Source organism: Mastigoproctus giganteus, chromosome 1 (assembly GCF_048544385.1).
Source record: "Mastigoproctus giganteus isolate SK-2022 chromosome 1, ASM4854438v1, whole genome shotgun sequence".
Lineage (NCBI taxonomy): Eukaryota > Metazoa > Arthropoda > Arachnida > Uropygi > Thelyphonidae > Mastigoproctus > Mastigoproctus giganteus.
In genome coordinates this window covers 44,471,521-44,489,150 of record NC_143575.1, presented here as the reverse complement: position 1 = coordinate 44,489,150, position 17,630 = coordinate 44,471,521, and the positions used below count along the sequence as shown (strand labels likewise).

Below are 17,630 nucleotides of genomic sequence, written 5' to 3'. Positions count from 1 at the left end.
AATACGAAGATAATAAAATATAATCGATTAAATTTTGAATAGCCAATTAAATAAAATTTAATGGCGCCCCCTCTGACGGGCACCAGGTCCAAATTTATGTGAAATATCACGAGCAGAGATGTGAACAACTACTATAAAATAAAATAAAACAAAAACAGAAATAGACTGACCATTATGCCCCATCTCAACAGAGTACCACAAGATATGGATGGCAGCACAGGTGCAGCGTTAGCAAATCAGCCCACTACTGTCATGTGATATACTTATATTTGAATAATGTTTGAAATAATTGAAAACTGGATCTTACATTAAGATTGTGCTGCCATCCATAGTTCATGTTTTACCTATATAATCTGGTTAAGATTACTTTTTTCAGTGGTGTGGCTTTGCATTTGAGTGCTTATATCTGTCCTTTTAATTTTCGCTGCATCAGGACAACTGCTATTCAAGTCCTCTGCATTGGCGGTTCGATCCTGGGATCGGATAGTGGTACTGATCTTTCAATTGATTCGCCTTTGCGGCGATTTGTCTAGCGATCAAAATGCAGCGATTCCCTGACCATTATTGGCCTTGTGGTCCTCTGTTGAGATGGGGCATAATGGTCAGTCTATTTCTGTTTTTGTTTTATTTTATTTTATTGTAGTTGTTTACATCTCTGCTCGTGATATTTCACATAAATTTGGACCTGGTGCCCATCAGAGGGGGCGCCGTTAAATTTTATTAAATTTTGTTTAATTGGCTATTCAAAATTTAATTGATTATATTTTATTATCTTTGTATTTAGGCTTTCTAAATTATCTTCGGGAGTTTCTGCTGCAATAATTTTATTCTCTTCCCTCCCTGTTGGTTTGATCGTTACATATAATTTCACAATTTTCGCTCTTCTGTCTTGCCATGCTGCTGGCATTTTTATTTTAATCAATATTCTCACTTAAGTTTATATATATGCTGATGGGTCAAAAACAGACTTGTTTAGGAGCTACAGTTCACTTTGAAGCTAACACTTCCATCTAAAGACTCCCAAAAGAATGCCATATTTTTACTGCCAAATTACAAGCAATCTTGATGGCTGTAAACCAAATTGTGAATATAAGCAGACATCATAATTTTCATAGACCCACTTAGTTCTCTCATTGCCTTGCAGAATGCTAATACCACAGCACAACCAGTTCTACAACAGGTCTAATTTTCAGTATCAGAGCTATCGCAAAGAAATCACAATATCAGAATCTGCTAAATGCCAGGCCACATAGAAATAACTATAAATGAAGAAGCAAACAGAGCAGTAAGAGAAGCTGCTACTGCTCACTATGCCCTTCACTCAATACCATACAACACAGATTACAAATCTTCCATCCACAAAAGCAGTATAAAGCAATAGCAACAACCTGGCAAAATCAGATTAACAAGAAATTTTGTCTAATTAAATTCTTCAACTGCAGCATACTAGCTTCTGATCTAGAAACATGAAGAAGTGATCCTGGCTCAGTTATGAATTGGGCATACACACCTCACTCACTGCTAGCTACTCAGGAGTGAAGACCCACCTTAGGGCCATAACTGTAAGTTCTACTAACAGCATAACACTTTATTGTGAACTGCCCAAAATTTAAAAGGGAACATTTTAGAGTGTTTCAAGCTGTGATGAAAACAATGTAACTCTCAAAATAATAATTCTAGATGACCAGCCAAATATTACAAACATTTTATTTAACTGGCTGCTTCCAGCACACATAAAAAAGTTAATATTACATCATTTGTATAAGAAATACATGATTATAGTGCAGAATCATTGCAACATCCACCAAGACAAAACAGAAATTCTGAATTACATCATATAAAATTCTCCTAACTCAAGCTAGGCACATTATATAGCTTAAGTTGCCCTTGCACCACTCTCAAGCAACAACTGCAGCCATTCACAATCAGCATGCTGAGGTGGTTCAGTCTGCCCTCTCTGTTCATCCAAAGAACATAAACAGACAGATGTACTGCTCCTTCCCCTGTCTGTCCAAATTGTAAAGGAAATCATCTGCCCTTCTCTAAAATTTGTGAATTATGGAAACTTTGTAAAAAAAAAAAAAAATACAAAAATACAAAGTGGAAAACAAAATAACATCCTGAAGTGAGGAAACAAGTCCTGTCAAGTATGCCTGCATGCAGATACTGTCAAAAGCTACAGAACAGCTTCTAGTCAAACAGATGGTTCAGTTTCTCTGAGTGTTTCTATTGCTACATGAGCCAGATCAATACCCTCTTCCACCAAGCAAGTTATTTTCTCAAACACAGTTTGTGAGAAAACAAATGCCATGATAACCATAGCACCTGACAAAGAGCCAATATTGCAGGAACTGACTAAAACAAAGAACACTGTCACTAGTGACAAGGAATAATCATATTCCACCAATATGAAAACAGATAATCAAAAAGATCAAACAGATACAATTCTGATGCTCCATGCAGAGGATGACATAGATGGTGCTGCTCTGTTTTCCCAAAAAGAGAACAAGTAAAAACTGGTTTAGGCCTAAATGGTTATCAAATGAACTAATGAGACTCGTGACAGAGAAGAAAAATGCATGGGATGCATATAAATTATCAGGCGACGCAGAAGCCTGTAGCAGATATAAGCTAGTCTGTAATCAGGTCACAAAGGAGGTTCGGCAGGCAAAGGCGGATTACGAGAAATCTTTGGCAAAAGATGCTAAGAAAAACAGCAAGGATTTCTTTACTTATATAAACTCTAAAAGGAAGGGAATGAATATGATTGGTCCACTTGACATCGATGGTTTGACTGTTGATGATCCTGCTCAGATAGCAAACAAACTGAATGAGTATTTTGCATCTACATTCACACGTGAGGAATTATTACAGTTTGAAAATGGAAGAAGGTTATCAAATTGTAGCAGTGTGCTTAATGATTTTGTAATAACTGAGAGCAAAGTGGAGGAGAAATTGTTGAAGTTAAACATAAGAAAGGCACCTGGGGTGGATGGGATCTATCCAGTTATATTAAAGGAGGCGGCAAAGCAACTAAGCAAACCCTTAGCCATAATTATGAGAGCATCCTTGGATTCAGGGGAGGTTCCCACGGACTGGAGATGTGCAAATGTATCCCCAATTCACAAAGGAGGTTCGAAGGGTGACACGAGTAATTACAGACCAGTTAGTTTAACTTCTGTTCCAGGTAAAATAATGGAGTCACTGGTTAAAGATGCATTGCAGGATCATCTAGACAAGACTGCAGCAATAATTCAGACACAGCATGGGTTTGTTAAGGGAAAGTCTTGTCTGACAAATTTGATTGGTTATTATGATGTGGTCACAAAGGAACTGGATGCAAAAAATAATTTTGATATCATATACTTGGATTTCAGGAAAGCTTTTGACACTGTTGCGCATGGAAGACTACTGTACAAATTGGAGCAGAATGGTATTAAGGGTAAGTTGCTACAATGGATAAAAGGATGGTTAAGTGGGAGAAGACAGAGGGTGGTAATCAATGGGTGCTGCTCTTCGTGGACTAATGTTATTAGTGGAGTCCCACAGGGTTCGGTGTTGGGTCCACTGTTGTTTTGTATATTTATCAATGATATTGATGAAGGTATATCAAGCTTAATGTCGAAGTTTGCAGATGACACGAAGGTTGGCAGGGTTGTTAATGACAGTCATGGCAGTGTGCTACTGCAACAGGATCTAGATAATTTGGGCAGATGGGCTAAGAAGTGGCAACTGAAGTTTAACCTTGACAAATGCAAAGTACTGCATATGGGTAGAAGTAACCCCAGAGAAACGTACCAACTGTGTGGTACTACACTTAAGGTGGTAGAAAATGAAAAAGACCTGGGAATAATTGTGCAGTCAGATATGAAGTTTTCTGAGCAATGCAGACAGGCTGCTAGGGCAGGTCACGGGGTTTTGTCAATGATATATAGGAATTTTGCTAGCAGGGAAAAGGAGGTGATTGTCCCTCTGTATAAGGTAATGGTCAGGCCACGCCTTGAGTACTGCGTACAGGTCTGGAGGCCTCATTTTAGGAAGGATGTAGATTTGCTTGAGCGTGTACAGAGAAGAGCAACACGATTGGTGAGGGGAATGAAGGGATCCGCTTACCAAGAGAGGCTTAAGTTCTGCAAATTGCAGTGGCTGGAGACTAGGCACCTGCGCGGTGATCTGATTGAGGTCTATAAGGCCTTGAATGGGTTGAGCACGCTGAATTCTGATGGGATCCTCCCACTTGTTCAGAATACGAACCTACGGGGACATAAGTTCAAATTAAGAAAGGATAGATGTAGAATAGATGTGCGGAAATTTGCCTTTAGCCAGCGGGTGGTTAATTGCTGGAACAAACTTCCATCTGTCGTTGTGGAAGTTGATAGGTTAAATAAATTTAAGGAGGAACTGGACAGGCATTTGGAGGGTATGGTGTGATTTTTTTTTTTTTTTTTTTTTTTTGGCTGATGCTGCATAAGCTCCTACACTTGCTTTCTTGCATCAAGTGCCACTACTACTACTACTACTACTGGACCAATATATATAGCAACTTCCTCTAAAAAACAGTTATATCAATGATACTAGCCAAAACTGAGTAATGCAGATCTTAAATAATGGAATTGCCAAGGATTGCACAGCAACAGAAATGAACTGGAAGATTTAATAGAACAGTTTGATCATGGCGAGGTATTTCTTCGAGAAACTTACCTGAACCCTCAGGTGCCTCTGTAGCCAGGTGGGCAGAAGCAGCACACGCTTCTTGATTAGACCGGGGTTCGAGCCAGTGCCCACCAAATACGGAGGATGCGGAAAGGTCAGAGAATGACCAACGCATATCCCCGGAACAATATGGCCTTAGTTGCTAATGCTCCTAAAAACTTGAACCCTCAAGCATCTCCCAAATTTTGGAATTACACCATTTATAGATGCGACTGAGTTACCATATCTTGAAGAAGTTACTATTCTGATTAGATGTAATGTCCCTTCCAGACCTGTAACTCTTCAAACCACCATAGAGGCAGTGGTAGTACACATTATTATTGGGATCACTGTAACCCTTGCTTCTTTGTACATTCCACCAAATTTTTCAAGTCCTCATACTGATCTTGATCATATAGTAACTCATCTTAGACTTCCACTTTGTATCTTGGGAGAACCTGAGTGGCCATTAGCCATTGTGGTGATCCCCTTATATGGATTCCAAGGGTCACTTAATAGAATCATTACTCGATGATTACCAACTAACACTGCTAAACACTGGATTGCATGCCTGTATCTTTTTCCTGACAAGTACTACCTCTTCTCTCGATTTCTCAATATGTCCTTCTCTAGTGCTCAGTGATCTACACAACAGTGATTGCTTCCCTATTATCTGGAAAATCATATAGATAATAGGGAAAAATCCAAACACATTTAACCTCTAAACCCACAAGTTGCATTTTTCTGAAGCAAATTGGAATAATTAAAAAAAAACTTATCCAATTTGTTGATCAGTTCCATCCAAATCCATTGAAGATGTTACAGTGCACATCACTGGACAAATATTAGCATCTGCTACTGCAGTGATGCTAAAATTGCAAACTAACAGACCATGAGTCTGCACTCTGTGCAATAGAGATTGCCAATCACGGAAGGTTAAAGCTTGGAATCAATTCTAAACATCCCACTACAGATAATCTCATCAATTACAAGAGACTCAAAGCTGAAGCCTGATGAGTTACTAGGAAAACTAAACAAGATTCTTGGAAAAAATTTACTTCCATTATTACCAAAAACACAGATCTGTGGCTAATCTGGAGACAAATACAGTGTTGAATGGCAAATATCAAAAGAAGCCTTAACCAATTCTTTCTCTGAAATATCAACTTCTACTACATATGACTCATTTTCAGAATATTAAAACTAATGCTGAATGGCACAAGGTCAATTTTGCTACCACCACTTCCTATCTATATCATAAACCTTTTACAGATGAAATTCTTATGTAATTTCTCTAGCAGAGCTGTAGGACTAGACGCCATATGTCATGTCATGCTCTAAATGATAAAGCCTTGAACTCCCTACTGCTTTTCTACAACCAGACCTTTTGGGAAAATAACTATCCATTATCTTGGTTATTATTCACTTGTGGTAGCCTTTCCAAAGCCAGAAAAAGATCCCTCTATGCAAACTAACTACATGCCAGTCTTGCTTACTAGCGAGATTGGCCTATAGTTATTTGTTTTTCTAACAAGATGCTAGAAGAATCACAAAGTATCATGCATGATTGCCAGTACAGTTTTAGAAAGAACAGATCCACTTTATATGTCCACATCAGAGCTGAAGTTAAAATTAAAAATGCTTTTATAAAGAAACAACATCTGGTAATGGTATCTCTGGATATTGAGATCTTTCATTCAGTATCACTTGGATCTTTCAGTCAGTATCATCTACATCTTGGAGTGCAGATAGAGATTCTCTACTACATTTATATAGAGCATTAATCAGATCACAGCTAGATTATAGTTCTCCATCATATTACATTGTCTCAATACTGTGTAGCATAGTGCACTTCAGATAGCCATTGGAGCTTTTAGAACTTCTTGATGCGAAGTTTGTATATAGAAGCAAATGAATCCCCACTATTTCTCAGGAGGTAAACCCTGTTGTATGTATACTGTATATGCAGCTAAATTACAGCCTTCCCACACATCCCAGTTGGAAATATCTCTATGATTTCTAGTTGTTTTCTTTCTATGAAATAAAAGTTAGTGAATCGTGACTTGCAGGACTTGAACTTAAAGAATCCCTAATCCACCACCGAAGTGCTTGACCCCTCACTATAATCTGTTTTTTACACAGTGTGGTAGGAATGCACTACCATATCATAACTTAACAACTGCTGTTAAATATATATATATATATATATATATACACACAGATGGTGCCAAATGTGACAATCATGTGATTAGCAGCAGCTGTTTTCTCCCTCAATGGACACAGTGTCATTACCTTTTGAATGCAGTATACTTACAGCTAAGCTATATGCAATCTATTTAGCTTTGGTTAAATTACATAATCTCTCCTTATGGCTTGCAGTAATATATACAGATGCCCTTAGTGCGGTATCAATTGTACAAAATAATCTCCACTCTGGTATCTATGGAAATGAACAAGCAGATAGTGTGCGCGTGCGCTCTCTCTCTCTTCTTATACAGATTATAAGAACACAATCTGAAAGGCATGCAAACTTGAATGGGCACAAATATGGTGTGAAAAATAAATATTCCACAAACTCCGCCAAATAAAACATGAGCCACAAATATGGATATCAAGTTCCCAGCAAAACTGATGAGATTAAGTTATTTTAGCACAGTTGTGTATTGCCCATACCTACCTTATCTATTTCCAGTTGTTCATGGGTGAAGGCCCTCCTCAGTGCTCTTTATGTCAGACACCACTCAGTGTTAAGCATATTTTAATTGTCCATGCTTCTCAAATGAAAGATCGTGCACCTTTAAAACACTTTCCAGTTTACAGAACCCTCCAACACTGGAACACATTCTCAGAGATAAAAAGTAAATGGTCAATGAACTTTTCCTGTTCCTTAAGCAAAATCAGCTCTACTTCTACATCTCATTTGCTCTGATATACAGATTAAGCTTTCTAACAGATGAATCATAGAAAGGCACATATTGACTTTAGTTGCTCTTGTGTTATTAATATTTTATAATAACAACAACAGCAAATACTAATTGTTACAAGTCTGTATCACTTCCTTGATGAAAACGAACTGCAATCCTTCATCGCTGTGAAAAGTGTTTTGCATGCATGTTTTACTTCAAGGCTAATGGAATTTTATAAACATGGTACTGAAAAGCTTGTAGATAGGTGTCAGAGAGTCATAGAGAACAAAATAAAATATATACTTTAGTGTTGTGTTTTTCTTTAGAAAAAAAGGGAGGAAAGGGACTACTTCTGTGGTGGTGGTGGTAGTAGTAGTAGTAGTAATGGCAAATGATGCAAGAAACAAGCTTATATACTATCAGTCAAAAAAAAAAAAAAAAAACAGTTCACCCATCCGTACCCTGCAAGAATTTGTTTAGTTCTCCCCTGAATTTATTCAACCCATCCGCTTCTACAACAACAGATGGATGATCCATGCTAATAAGGTTGCCATATATAAAATTAATAATGATAAATTACTGAATGAATGCTTTTATAACAGGTGAGGCAGCCTTCTACAATAAACTTGCATATATTTCTAGATTTTTTGCATTCTTGTATATTTTTTGATGTACTTATGCAGAAATGTTTAATGTTTATATTTTATAATATTTTAAAAATCTTATTCATTTTTTATTGTTCTTCACATGCTGATATATAAATAAAGCCAATTGAACTTTAATTATTTTGAATTTCTCAATGCTTTATAATATTTTTTTGTGTTATATGCTTAGTGGTGGTAATTTCTCAGCAGAATTTAGTGCTTTTTTTGTTTTCAGTTTTCTTTTTAGTAAGACATCAAGTAAATAGTCATGATTTGACTAACTTAATTTTTTTTGCTAAATAGTTTTTTTTTTGTTTTTTTTTTACTTTTTAGAAATTTATCAGTTTCCATTTAAAACCCAAGCATGCATCTTGGATAAGGATATATATCAAATATTATTCTCATGTTTTAGCATTTCTATATTCTGCCACATACAGGAAATGCAATGAAACACTTTTTGTCATATGCCCTCACATGTGCTACAAGTAACATCATTTCCGCCTTCTCACATCATTTTTCAAATGATGGGAAAGACTTGAGTTCAATTCCCATTTCCAACCAAAGCTGTGAAATATTTTTCCTGAAATGGGAAGTACTTTTGTGGTGTATTTCCATACCATGGGTAAGTTGGCCTCAGGCAAGGGTTGCATGATTTTTATTGCTATAAACAAGCACATTATACTGAAACTTAAAATTAATACCTAAAATACTTTAATGCATATACCAAACTAACCAACCCTGCATCTGAAAATTAATCACAGTTTTACTGTGAGTGAAAAATTGAAAGGGTTGTAAATGCACCAATGCAATTTTGAAATGTAGAATCAGCATTCCTGTATCCTATCAAAGGTTAGAAGTGCGGTTCAGATACATATAGGCCCTGAGTGCCAAGCATTTTTCTCTGTGCGATTTATAGGTGCTCTTTGAAAACAATATGGTTTTATTTCTTTTCTTGTGTGATTTTCTCCTCTTTTATTCACATCAAGTGGTTCTTTGCTTGCAAAGTCAGAAGAAAGAAAGAAAAGAAGAAAGAACCCAGAAAGGGAATCCACCTTTCTTTTCCTTGTCTTTATATCAAATACTAATCACTCTACTAACTTCAATAACCGCTTGGTCACTGGTGGCACAGCTCCTGCCTCCACGTGGTGGGGCCGGTAACCTGGGGGAAAATCCATCCCTCAGGGCTAAAAGGAGCAGAAATGGAAACTGATGTATTTCTACGCTTAAGAGCCTAAGAGCTCTCAACATGACAATGACACCGACCATGACTTCTCTCTTTCAAAGAGACTTAAAAAGGACACTAGAAAGCAGGAATCTCCAGCTTTCCTCATAGTACACTCTTTGTCATCCCAACCTGTGAGCAAGCTCTCCCCTTTCATCATCCAGAGATGCCTAGAAAATGCTGCAGGTTCACCAAAAATGGTTAAACATCTCCAATCAGAAGATTTACTAATAGTGACATCTCACTCAAGACATTCTGAGTTAATATTACAACTTACTTCTTTAAGTGGAATACTGATTCAGGTTACCCCACACAACACACTGAATTCTTCTAAGGGAGTGATCTCCAAATGGGATCTATTAAATGTTTCTGAGGAAGAAATTGTCCAGGAGCTAAAAGATCAAAATGTGTCTCATACAAAATGAATCATGATCAGAAAAGATGGCAACTTAACTCCCACGCGAAACATAATCTTAACTTTCAGTACTCCAAATCTCCCGGGTTCTGTCAAAGCAGGTTACTTGAATTGCCGCATTAGGCCATATATCCCAAATCCACTTAGATGTTATAAATGTCAGAAGTTTGGCCATTCTCAGACAGCATGCCGTGGAGACGTTATATGTCCAAACTGGCGCCTCCGTAGCCAGGTGGGAAGGAGCAGCAGTGCGTAGCACATGCTTCTTGATTAGACCGGGGTTCGAGCCCGTCACCACCAAATACGGAGGATGCGGAAAGGTCAGGGAATGACCACCGCATATCCCGGAGCAATATGGCCTTAAGTTGCTAATGCTCCTAAAAACTAAATAACAAACAAACAAACAAACATATGTCCAAACTGCGGCTGCAAGAATCACACGCAAGCAGGATGCAAGGCTCCAATACCACAGTGTCCTAATTGTAGTGGCAAGCATCCAGCTTACTCCAAGGATTGTGAACTATGGAAGATATGGAAAAAAATACAAAAATAAAAAATTGAAAATAAAGTCTCTTACCAAGAAGCGAAAACACAGGTCAACTTAAGTATACCAAAACGCACTTATGCTTCTACCATTCACAGACACGAATCAGTGGCATGTCAAACAGAAGTATCCATCTCTCCAAAAATATCATTATCAGACTGAGCTCGATCAGTTCTCTTGGTCTAGCATCCATCTAAACCAAATTCAGTAGACCAAAGCAATAATACGCCACTCACAATTCCATCCCAGAGACCTCCACATTGTCAGGTAGTAGAAAATTTACAAAGATCACATCCTGTTAAGATGAAAGAATCATGCCTAACAAGCATGGATACAGATGATACTATCGGTCAAGAAGAACTGCTTGAAATACACGCAGAAGATGATATGGACGATAGCAATGAATCAGGATGTCCCACTTTTCCCCGAAAAGAAAAACCAAAACCATACTGTCATAAACAATCAGCTTATAGAAAGCAGTCAGATACATCTTCCACGAACAAAACCAAATAATGGAACACATCATTCAATAGAATTGTAGAGGTTTTCGCAGTAACATCGATGATATCAATGAACTAATTCACTGCTTCAATCCTGTTGCCATGTGCCTACAAGAAACCAACTTGATGCCCCAAGTTTCCACTACAGTCAAAAATTACACTATCTTCAGACAAAATAGATCTGACAGTAGTAGTGTTCATGGAGGAGTAGCCATCCTGTTGGACTCAAGAGTTCTCTCCAGATGCATTCCATTGCAAATCTCTTTAGAAGCTGTTGCCACACACACATAGTAATTGGAATCACTGTTACATTGGTCTCGATTTATCTTCCACCTAATCGTCCATATTCTATTCAGGAAATCGAAGATCTTGTGTTGCAACTACCAGTTCCCTTCTTTCTACTAGGCGCCTCCGTAGCCAGGTGGGAAGAAGCAGCAGTGCGTAACGCACGCTTCTTGATTAGACCGGGGTTCGATCCCGTCACCACCAAATACGGGGATGCGGAAAGATCAGGGAATGATCACCGCACATTCCCGGAGCAATATGGCCTTAGTTGCTAATGCTCCTAAAAAAAAAAAAACCAAACCAAAACCAAAATCTTTCTACTAGATGACTTTAATACTCACCACCCATTATGGGGTTCCCCAGCTTAGACAGGCATGGAAAGCTTGTTGAAACATTGATAGACAGACAGGATTTAACATTGTTAAATACTGGCTCTCCTACCTATGTTCATTTTCCTACCGGATCAACCTCCACAATAGACCTTTCCATTTTCTCTGCAGTGCTCTATCCAAGTATCGAGTAGGTAACTCTTAACAACCCTCATAACAGCGATCATTTCCCAATAATATGCAAAGTTCAAACTTCCTGTTCATTACCAAGAGATAATCCAGTAAAATGGAAATTTTCAAAGGCTGACTGGATAAAATACAGCTGGGTTGTCTCGTTCAACAACGATCTCATACAGTGCTCTTCTATCGACCATGTTACTGAACATATAACAAACCAAATTCTAACAGCTGCAACCAGTGCCATTCCACAATACCAAGTCAGGAAAAGGTGAATATTAAATTATTGGTGGAATGAAGAGTGCAACAATACAAAAAAAGAGAAAAACAAAGCATGGAATCAATTCCACAAACATCCAACCACTTCCAACGTTAATTATAAGCGACTTAGAGCAAGAGCCCGTTATATCAGACGGAAAGCAAAAAAAGAATCTTGGATTAAATTTGCTTCCTCAGTTAATAAAAATACAGACATCAGGCTGATCTGGAATAAGATAAAATTGTTAAATGGCAAAATTCCTCCAACATCTATTCCACTAATTAACTGGAATGGACAGGAACTCTCTATCCCTGCAGAAATCGAAATGCACTAGGATCTGTATTTTCTCAGTTGTCCTCCTCAACTGCTTATGACCAATCATTTCAAAAAATTAAAGGTGTAACTGAAAAATCCAAACTGAATTTCACTGACAGATGTGCACTAACATAATCAACCATTCACCATGGTTGAACTGCAGCATGCTCTTACCAACACAAGGAACAGTGCCGCTGGCCCTGATAGGATATTTTATATAATGCTCAAAAATTTAGATCCAAAGTCACATTCATCACTGCTGATATTCTTCAATCGAATCTTCACTGAACATAATTTCCAAGCTCCTGGCGTCATTCCTACATTCTGGCTATCCCAAAACCTGGTAAAGACTATTCTGTTCCTCATAACTACAGACCAATTTCGCTTACCAGCTGTCTGAGCAAAACCCTCGAAAAAATTATTCATCACCGTTTGTTTGTTATTTGGTTTTTAGGAGCATTAGCAACTAAGGCCATATTGCTCCGGGATATGCAGTGGTCATTCCCTGACTTTTCCGCATCCTCCGTATTTGGTGGTGACGGGCTCGAACCCCGCTCTAATCAAGAAGCGTGTGCTACGCACTGCTGCTCCTTCCCACCTGGCTACGGAGGCGCCTTTCATCACCGTCTGACTTGGTATCTCGAGTCCCAAAATTTAATCAATAACAATTAATTTGTATTCAGAAAAAATCGGTCATCATTGGACCTTATGATTAAAGCCGAAGCAAACATCAGAAATGCATTCATCAAAAAAGGAGCATCTCATTATGGTCTGTCTCATTATGGTTGAGAAAGCCTTTGACACCACATAGTGGTTCGGAATTTTAAAGGATCTACATTCTCTTGGCCTGAGAAGAAATTTGCCATATTTCATCCAAAATTTCCTACAACAAAGATCCTTTCAAGTTTGTTATCGGGGAACTCTCTCTAAAAACTTTGTCCAGGAAGAAGGAATCCCTCAAGGGTCCATTCTCAGCGCCACTCTATTCACAATTAGAATTAATCACTTAACTGAACTCATTCCGAAAACAGTGGACTCATATTTTTATGCCGATCATCTCACAATCTCCTGCCACTCTCAAAACATGAACTATATTGAGAGACAATTGCAGATATCAATAAATCAGATCCATTTTTGGATGACACAAAGCGGTTACAGACTATCCAGCCAGAAATCTACTGCCATTCACTTCTGTACCATACGTAAAATGCATCCTGATCCTGAACTCTAATTAGATAACCATCCTATTCCAAAAGCAAATAGTATTCATCTGCTTGGCTTAATTTTTGACAGTAAGTTAAACTATCAAAAACACATTGAACATCTCTGGACAGCTTGTCAAAAAAAAAAAAAATGAACATACTCAGAGCCTTATCAGCAACAACTTTGGGAGCACATCGTTACACCTTGCTTTACTTATATAGATCCATAATTAGATCTCATCTGGATTATGGTGCGCCTGTCTTCGATTCTGCTGGGGAAAGTGCTTTATCTCGCCTCAACCCTATTCAACATTCAGCTCTAAGAATAGCTCTAGGTGCATTCAGAACATCTCCAATGCAAAGTCTCTATGTAAAAGTATTTACACTGTTATCCTGACTTCGCTAAAATATATACTGATGAATCGAAGTCCGAGAGTGGACCAGGTGCAGCAGTGGTATTCCATGACACTATCATTTCTGTATTACTTCCGACAGAATGCAGTAGTTACACAACTGAATTATATGCCATAAAGCTTGCTCTGAAAAACATTTTCCATCTCTCAATCGAAAAGAGCATAATTTACACAGACTCGCAAAGTGCCCTATCAGCAATGCAAAAGATTTCCCCACCTACTCATCCATTACTACTGCTCATCAGATCAGAGTTGATTCGTCTCCGAGATCATTGGCAAAAGGTTGTCTTCTGCTGGATCCCAGGCCTTACTGGAATACAAGGAAATGAAATTGCAGATGATGTTGCCAAGCATCCATCTAGCACATCCCCAATGAATTTTCTGGTCCCGTTCAGTGATTACAAAATGCATATACAAAATATATGTAAGGAATGATGGACACTACACTGGCAAATGCATATTCATAACCAACTCCTTGAAATTAAACCTGTGCTGCAATTATGGGCCTACAATTTCTGCACAAACAGACGAGAAGAGGTTGTCCTGGCCAGAACCCGATTAGGCCACACTCATTTGACCCATCTATTCCTGTTATCAGGTAATGACCCTCCACAGTGTTTACATTGCTACAGGCCACTCAAAATAAAACACATACTCCTGGAATGCACCTTGTATAACAATTCCCATCTAATTTCATTCACTTCTCTCTCAAACTTACAGGAGTTGTCACTTAGACATATCATAGGCGAAAATTCAAACCTTACAGAATTTTTCTTCTTTCTGAAAAGAATAGGTTCATATAACAGTTTCTAACTGCTTCCATAGAAGACAATAAAATTAGTATTAACTACTGTGATAGGTGCGACGCCTCCGTAGCCAGGTGGGAAGGAGCAGTAGTGCGTATCACATGCTTCTTGATTAGACCGGGGTTCAAGCCCGTCACCACCAAATACGGAGGATGCGGAAAGGTCAGGGAATGACCACCGCATATCCCAGAGCAATATGGCCTTAGTTGCTAATGCTCCTAAAAACCAAAAACAACAACAATGATAGGTACAATATGGCCTAAGTAGCCTTTGCACCAGAAAAATCCAAGCACAACAACAACAGATACATATATATTTCAAAATGATATTTGGGATAACAACACTATGACTGAAAATTTTAAACGTGTTTGCTAATGTATGCAGTGCATTGCATTTCAAGTTTTCACAGTTTTTTTTTCCCCTTAAATTTATTGAATTCTATTTATTTATTTATTTTTTTGTGATTCATAGAGGTGAAAAGTAAATTAGTTATCTCCTTGTCAATTAATTACTGAGATTATAACTTTATAGAACACTTAATAAACCTCTAAACGTTCAGTTTAATTTCAATTGTATAATATTTATTTCTCTTCTCTGTAGCCTTTTTATTTAAATCTCTTCTCCCCCATTCATGATTCTTGCATAATAACACATGTGTGGACTGTCTAAAACTAACAATACTCATTAAAACTATATTAATCTGTGAATTTCTTTTTCTTTCTTTTTATTTTTTTTATTTTTGCATACAAATTGTATGCAAAAAGAAATAATAATTGCCAGATTTCTATCTGTCCTATTTTAATCAAATTTTTAATGGCTTGACAAATAAGGCCCAAATATGTATAAAATTTCATGAAAAGTTGTCCCCTGGAAGTCCCTCTGTTAAATGTGGACAGATGGACACGGTGAAGACAGTAGGTATATAAAGTGAATGTGATAAAAAGGCATAATTGTAGAAACTGGTAACAACAAGAGACAATGCTGTGCAGTAATTTTTTGTATCCTTACATTGCTCTGTTAAGGAAGACGTTGCATAAACTTTTTTTTAAATTTGCCTTTTGACAATGGGTATGCATCTTTTTCTTTTTTTTTTTTTTTTTGAGAGTTCACCATAATATTTAGATAATTATGGTAATTTAAAATGTTTTAAAACCTACAATTATATTTATTTGAATTTATTTTAACTGATAGCGAAATTTCATGTAGAAATATTTTGTTAGGCTGTGAAACATTTGCTTCGAGTAACAGGAAATGAGGAAAATCAAGCAGTGCAGCTTGCTGTTGATGCTGTAGGGGCTGCTGGAGATGAACATCTAACACGGCAAGTGATTGAATACCTCATGGGAGAAAATGATGGAGTTCCAAAGGTAAAATATGACAAACATTTTTCTTAAACTCTAAATTCACATCAGCTTAATTTTGTATCTTGATAAAATAAAGTCTTTGTTTTGTTGTATACATAAATAATAAGTGCTATTTTAATGTCTTATCATGTGAAATACTTAAAATTTTTATATCTGGAATTTTCAGACTTACATTCACCAAAGGATATTTGTTGATTAAATAGTCATATGTAACATGGATTAGATGTATAATAGAGGAATAATATAGAATCCAAATATTCCAGAGTTAAATTGTAAAAATATATAAAATTATTAAGTGTTACAAATATATAAAAAATTATTAAGTGTTACATATAGAACTAACCGATTAATGCCATCAAACGATAGAACATTACATCGGACGTTAGGTATGTCCAAATTATATAAGTTATAGTGTAATGTAAGTACCTCCATAGTTTGAAAATCGATGTAACCCCTGACCAACAGTACCTCCAGTATACATGAAAAGTTACATGAAAAATTTTTCATGTATACTGGAAGTACTGTTGGTCAAGGGTTACATCGATTTTCAAACTATGGAGGTACTTACATTACACTATAACTTATATAATTTGGACATAGAGGAATAATATATATAGATGTATAATATATAGCAACAGTACACAAATAGCAAGAGGGGAATTAACACAAATCCTACTTTCTACTGATTTCATTAAAAATTAGAGGTATTTTTATACACTATGTCCTTTAAAGTATTTATGTATTTTCAGTGCTTATTGGCAATTTGGTGAGAAGCTCTACATCATGTCAGTGCAGCACCTAACATCCCAGTAATGATTTGAATCACAAGATGAGAGAGAGAGAGAGATGCTTACAAGTGCTAATGAGATATGGATAGATGCCTAGCCTTATTTATCAAGTAATTAGGCACTCTATAATATTTGTATCTATTTAGAAGAGACATATATAAAATAAAGAAAAGATAAAAGTACTTTTGTTGGCATGGAGCTCTCAAAAAGTAGTCTTAATCTTAAAATCATTCTCTGGGCTACCTTTCCTCATTGAAATATACTGCCCTGCCATTAATATGTGGACACCTGAATGTCTACAAATAATAACCTTTATTTTCAGGAAAACTAATAGTGCTGAAACCTTTAACCTTTATGACAGCTTCTGGTCTCCAAGAAACACTCTCCACCAGGTTTTTTATAAATATCCTACAATATTTTCTTCCATTCAGTCTTCAAAGAGGCAACTAGTTCAGCTCTGTTTTATTGGGTGGTCTCTCCCCACATGCATCCAACAATCCAATTCATCACTGAGATTCTCTATAGGATTGAAGTCAGGGCTCTGGGCTGGAAAGTCCAACTTTCCGATACTCGTGTCCATCACTATGAGAGCAGCATGATATGGAGCATTGTGTTCCTGATACAGGTAGGATTCTTCTCCATCATGTTTTAGGCTACAATGTATAGACATCCTGGACAGTAATGCATTACTGTCCAGGATGTCTGTATAGACCTTTGCATTCATGGATTTGTTCAAAACACCAATGGTTCAGGCCAAATCCTGAAAACA

The 17,630-nt window shown here is 37.2% G+C and overlaps 1 protein-coding gene across 1 annotated transcript in view; it reads left to right on the top strand.

The window, feature by feature from the left end:
- The window catches only part of Oseg6 (intraflagellar transport protein Oseg6), a 690,115-nt gene that overhangs the window by 556,035 nt on the left and 116,450 nt on the right, over positions 1–17,630 (top strand). Inside the window, exon 29 of the mRNA XM_090372456.1 lies at positions 15,930–16,076. Coding sequence (XP_090228582.1) covers positions 15,930–16,076 — 147 coding nt within the window. The remainder of the gene's footprint in view (positions 1–15,929; positions 16,077–17,630) is intronic.